At 27.0% G+C, this 5,894-nt stretch overlaps 3 protein-coding genes across 3 annotated transcripts; all 3 read right to left on the bottom strand.

The window, feature by feature from the left end:
- Positions 1 to 555: 555 nt before the first annotated feature.
- Phum_PHUM173390 (Seryl-tRNA synthetase, putative) lies at positions 556 to 2,263 on the bottom strand (the record flags this gene model as incomplete). Its single annotated transcript, XM_002425045.1, has 2 exons — positions 556 to 627; positions 863 to 2,263. The coding sequence occupies 2 exons, from the start codon at positions 2,261 to 2,263 to the stop codon at positions 556 to 558; spliced, it is 1,473 nt and encodes a 490-aa protein (XP_002425090.1).
- Positions 2,264 to 2,499: 236 nt separating this feature from the next.
- Positions 2,500 to 2,850, bottom strand: Phum_PHUM173400 (5-formyltetrahydrofolate cyclo-ligase, putative; the record flags this gene model as incomplete). Its single annotated transcript, XM_002425046.1, has 2 exons — positions 2,500 to 2,631; positions 2,734 to 2,850. The coding sequence occupies 2 exons, from the start codon at positions 2,848 to 2,850 to the stop codon at positions 2,500 to 2,502; spliced, it is 249 nt and encodes an 82-aa protein (XP_002425091.1).
- A 323-nt stretch (positions 2,851 to 3,173) lies between these two features.
- Phum_PHUM173410 (Cardioactive peptide precursor, putative) lies at positions 3,174 to 5,052 on the bottom strand (the record flags this gene model as incomplete). Its single annotated transcript, XM_002425047.1, has 5 exons — positions 3,174 to 3,224; positions 3,770 to 3,871; positions 3,955 to 4,115; positions 4,689 to 4,770; positions 4,948 to 5,052. The coding sequence occupies 5 exons, from the start codon at positions 5,050 to 5,052 to the stop codon at positions 3,174 to 3,176; spliced, it is 501 nt and encodes a 166-aa protein (XP_002425092.1).
- Positions 5,053 to 5,894: the final 842 nt, after the last annotated feature.

Genomic DNA, 5,894 nt, shown 5'->3' on the forward strand with positions numbered 1-5,894 from the left:
AGAGAGAAAAATTTTTTTGTTTCATTTAATTTATTATCATTATTTTTACATATTCAATAAATAGCGCAACTAAAATATACATTTTATAAAATATATAAGAGAATCATTTTAAATTTTTTATTCAGGGGCAATTATTAAATCTAAGCAGACGTCGTGAGTTTCAGTTGGAACGTGATCCAGAATTTGTTCATTGAAAGCAAGACCGATTGTGTAAGGAAGTTTAGCAAGTTCATTCATGCATTTTTTAAAAAATTGGTCATAATATCCTTTGCCTCTACCAAGACGAAGCCCATTTGATGTAAAGGCAAGTCCAGGAGTTAAAACAAGATCAAGTTGTCCTAAATAATAATAAAAAAAAAACCAGTTCAACTTTTAAGGTTATAAATAAACCTTGAGAATTTATTATGACTGATATGTTATATATATTTGTTATTAATATGATACATAATGATTCATTTTAAATATAAAAAAAAAAAAAAAAAAATTGACTGACCTTTGTCGAAAATACTTTCTACATTTTCTTCCATTGGTGGTTGTTTAATATTCCATTTATTTTTAGGTAATGAATGATAATGTTCCATAGATTCCAGATGAATCATTTCCATTACTGGCTTGCCCGCTTGAAATCTGTAAAGAGAGGAAAAACAAACTAAATAAAAAACATTATATATTATCGATGATGGGAGAAGAATAAAATATAACTTACTGATTAATTTCAGTTATTATATTTTTGTAAATCATTATCAAAACCCCTCTTTTTTTTTTTTTTTGTTTTATTTAATGTCTACTTGTTTTTCATCATTCCTTCCTTTTGTTTTTTTTGTTTTTTTGTTTCAGCTTCATCGATTGGAGCTGTTTTTACAAATGGAATTATATTTTTATAAGGTTCAGGCATAAATTCTTTTAAAACAGTTGGCACTGTTATTCCTTCTTCACCTTGATGTACTTCTAAAACTGCACATATAACTCTGGTGACGGCACACATTGTTGCATTTAACATATGTACATATTCAGTAGCGGCATTCATTTTTTTAGTTTGCCCATATCGAACTAAAAGCCTTCTTGCTTGATAATCCAAACAATTACTGCAAGAAACCAACTCTCTAAATGCTTCTGATCCAGGAAACCAAGCTTCCAAGTCGAGCTTTTTAGATGCAGCATGATTAAGAGCACCAGATACTATATTCACTACTCTGTATGGGATTCCCAAACTCTGACAAAATTCTTCAGCATTGCCAATCATTTCGTCCATCATTTCCCAAGACTTGTTGTCATGAGGAGATGTCAAAACAAATTGTTCAACTTTTTCAAATTGGTGAACTCTGAAAATTCCTCTAGTATCTCTGCCATGGGAACCAACTTCTTGTCTGAAACAAGTTGAAATTCCTGCATACTTTATCGGAAGATTATTTTCAGGAATCCACTCATCTCTGTGAAAAGCAGCTATTGGTTGTTCGGATGTTGCAATTAAATATTTTTCTTCTACTCCTCCTTTTTCGCTGCCTTTACCAGTTACTTTATAGAGTTCTTCATCAAACTGACTTAATTGAGCAACTTCTTGCATCACTTCTTTTTTCATAAAAAAGGGAGTGTACAAGGGTTGAAAGCCTTTTTTAAGTAACATTTTCAATGATAATTGAATCAAAGCATGTTGCAGAAAAACAGCTGCTCCTTTAAGATAATATCCTCTTCCACCAGATATGTTTGCACCTCTATCACCATCCATTCCATCAATCATGTGAATAAGGTCGACATGAGAGTATTTTTTTTTCGTAGAGCAATCTCCAAAAGTTCTTTCAACTTTGTTTTCGTCTTCGTCATTACTTATTGGGACGGAGGAATGTAAATGGTTACCTACCTCCCTGAGAGCCGAGTTTCTTTGCTTTTCTAATCTACTCATTTCATCATTATTTTCTTCCGTTTTTTTATCGACTGCTTCTCTTATTAATTTAATTTGATTGACAGTTAAAGGTTTTACATCATCTAACGTAAGCAAACTCAATTTTTGCAAAATGCTCTCGGGCACGGCATCGCCACCACCGGGAGATTCTTTATTTTTCATTTTTTCTCCTATTGCTTTACTGCAAAGGTTTTTAATCTTGTTTAAATTATCCGCCACATGTCTTGCTTCTCGCCATTTAGTATCACAGCTGATAACCTCTTCAACCAAGGCAACATTTTTAAAACGCTTTTGTTGATTTTCTTTCACCTTATCTACGTTACCTCCTTTGTCCGAACGAAATAAATCTAAGTCTAAAACCATTTTTAATTCACAAAATGTAAAACGGATAAACTGACTTAAGAGTAAGTATGAAACGTGTACGTCCTAAATATGTAGGCAAGACTGTTTGTTGTATTCGCTTTGCCTGTTCCACGAATACTTAACGTTTTTCTAGTTCCACGATTAAGGAGGGTTATCAACAATCATGGAAATTAAAAATGGTGTCGAATTAATTAAGTAAGGTAGGATAATTTATAATAAATATCTTTAATTTTTCTTTACCTCGGTATAAAACATTTTTTCTCTTGCTTGAATATTTCTTCTAGAATATCTTCCGTTTGAATTTCGTTGTGCATGCTCAAATATATAGAAACAACTTTCGATTTTTTAAATTCTTCATTTTGTAATACCTTTAAGTAAATAAAAATTATTATTTTTCTACACTTTGTAGGTCAGTAGAGTGTTTGCAATTGTTATTGTTAAAAACAAAAAAAAAAACATAATTAACGTACCTTAGCTGTGACAATTTTCGACTGTCGATTTATTTCTTCTTTTGATAGATTATTTATTATTGAATACAATTGTTTACGCAAAACAGATTTTGCAGACATTATTTGTTTGTCTTGCATATTGAAAATAAAATGTGTGAAAAATTCTTTTACTGTCGCTATTTAATTACTTATGACCTTGTAAATTGATAAACTATTAAAAATTAACTTAATAAAAAAATTTGAACTTGATTTTTACCACTTCCTGAGATAGATAATTTTAATAATAATTTTTATTTGCACATCCAAAAAGTATTTATTATTATTATTATTATTATTATTTCACATGTTATTCTTGTTATTCTTCCAAATTTACTTTTCTATTATATTTTAAAAGGTTTTCTTTAAATAAAAAACCCAATAAACTTGTATATTTTAGTGGAAAAATTAAAAAATAACAAAATTTACTTATTGACAAAGCCTAATATTTTACATGAATGTATTTCTATATTGATCTATTATTTATTTTTTCACAACAAAAAACTTGAAACACTTTTTAAAATTTGAATGTTTTTAATAAATAACAATTAATTAAATAACGTGACATTTCAAAATAAATAAATAAATAAATAAAGGAAAAATTATTAATAATTAAAAATAAGGTTTGCATCCAATTAAAAAAAAAATTAAAAAATAAAATTTTTAAATGAATTAAAATTTTTTTTTCAATCATTAATAATTATTTATTTATTTATCTTTTAAAAGGTTTACAATATTTTTTTATTTAAAGCCAAAAGAGAAAAATAAATCTAAACGTGTGATAAAACTGTCAATTTAAATTATTTACATTGTAAAAAAAAAAAAAAAAATTTTTTTGTGTGTGTGTAGGTGTGGGAGACATAATGAAATTAAGTTGATCTCACATTCTAAAAGAAAGAAAAAAAATTAATAATTAATTAATTTAATTGACGAATAAAATATTATTATTATTATTATTATTATTATTATTATTAAATAGAGATAATAATAATAATAATAATAAATAATTTTTTACTCTTACATTTTCATCGAAATTATTTTCTTGAGCTTTTTTTGTCGATCTTTTTCTCCTGTAGGATGCTAACGGTAGCCTTAACGGTACGTCATCTCTCACAGCATTTTGCTATAAATTATCATTATTTTTAATATTAGTAAAGGTATAAAGGTATATTGTAAAGATTCATATATATATATGTGTATTTTTACCCTTCCCTGTCTTCGTCTTTCCAATTCCATTTTTGCTTCTTGAATCGTTTCCCATAGTTTTGCTTCGGTAAGAAATTGTTTTAAGAGTTCGTCAGATTCAGGTTCGGTATTAAAACCTAAAATGTTTCCAATCGATCCCTCCGATCTTTTTTTACCGCAACCTAAACCGTACAAAAAAAAAAAAATCTCATCATCATCATCATCATCATCACGATCACGTTTTCGACCATTTTAAATTAAATTAAATTAAATTTTTTTTTATATATATAAAATAACAAACGTTCGATATAAAAAAAAAAAAAAAATGGCGGATATATTCATTCGAAAATAATAATAATAATAATTTATTGATTACCATTCCAATCATTATTACTATCGTAGTAATTACATTGTAAAACCGGAAAACAATTAAATTACCAAAATTTTAATTCACATTAAAATGTAAACTTTGATATTGTAAAATATGGGGAAATAGTCTCTCTCTCTCTCTCTCTCTCTCTCTCTCTCTCTCTCTCTTTCTCTCTCTCTCTCTCTGTAAATTAAAATGAAAATTCAAAAAGTTTTCATTCGGGAAATTCCGGTCAAAGTTTAGCTTTTAGTTTTCGTATAAAAATATATTTAAGATTTTGTCAATCGATCGATCGATCAATGAACGGTACCTTATACTTTTTTTTTGGGGGGGGGCGGGGTTCATTTTGTTTAGAAAATAATAATAATAATAATAATATTCAAACCTGTAAAAGCGTTACAAAAAGGACGTTTCATTGCGTGGCCATCATACATAAAACGATCCATATCCAATCTGTTTCTTTCCGACTGTAAACAAAAAGAAAAAAAAAAATCATAAATTATTATAATTGGGATTTTCCGGTCAAACGGGACTGTTTTTAATTGTTTTTCCTCCTCCTTCTCCCCTACCCTTCCACCCCCACCCCCTACGATTTCATTCGAGTAATTAAAAATAACAAGGGGGGAAGAAAAAAAAATTTGTACCCGTTTTTGTAGTATGACGTCATCTCCAGTGACGAACGTTAATGTGATTAAATAAATAAATGCAAAGGAATAAACGGGAAAAAAATGTATTTGAACGGGATTCATGAGTAGTTATGGTTTTTTTTTTTTTTTTCCTTTTATTTTCAATCCTTTTTCAAAGTTGACCTAATGACGATGACCTCACCCTGTGACAAAAAAAGAAAAAGGAAAAAATTTAACATTTGAATTTTCTTTTTTTTTTTTAAACAATTACCACACCTTTATTTTTTTTGTTCCGATCATATAATAACATTTTCCTGGAAAAAAACAAATTATTATTATTATTATTATTATTATTTACCCTTAAAGTTAATAACGTTCGAGGGATGAAAACGAACGAATGGAAAATTAATAATAAAAAAAAGAAATTAATTCGATATTTTTTTTTTTTTTTTTTAATATCGAATTCGTGGCGAATATACGACAGGATATTCATTTACAAAGTTTTTTTTTTTTTTTTTTTACGTTGGATTTTAATCAGAAAACAAAAAAAATTATTTTCATCCCCTTTTTCCTTTACGACTTCATTTTTTTCCTACGTCTCATCATAATCAATAATAATAATAATAATAATTTTTTTTTTTTTCGTAAATTTAATTTCGTTGCTTATTTTTCATTTTTTTTTTTTTTTTCAAAAAACAAAATGTCAACAATATTAATAGTCGTTAAATTAAATTTTTTCTTTAAAAAAATGAGAAACGATAATAATGATGAAAATAATAACATTTCAATGTCGGCTTATAACAAAAAAAAAAAAAAAAAAAAAAAATTTAATGTTTCGGAAATGAAAAACGGAAAACTATAAGAAAAGTAAAAAAAAAAAAAAAAAAATTTGTTTGCTTTAGTCATTTTTTTTCTTTTAAACGCAGATTAACTGAGAATAAAAATATTAAAATAATAATAATAAT

Source organism: Pediculus humanus, genomic scaffold, assembly GCF_000006295.1.
Source record: "Pediculus humanus corporis 1103172107520 genomic scaffold, whole genome shotgun sequence".
In the NCBI taxonomy this organism is placed as follows: Eukaryota; Metazoa; Arthropoda; class Insecta; order Psocodea; family Pediculidae; genus Pediculus; species Pediculus humanus.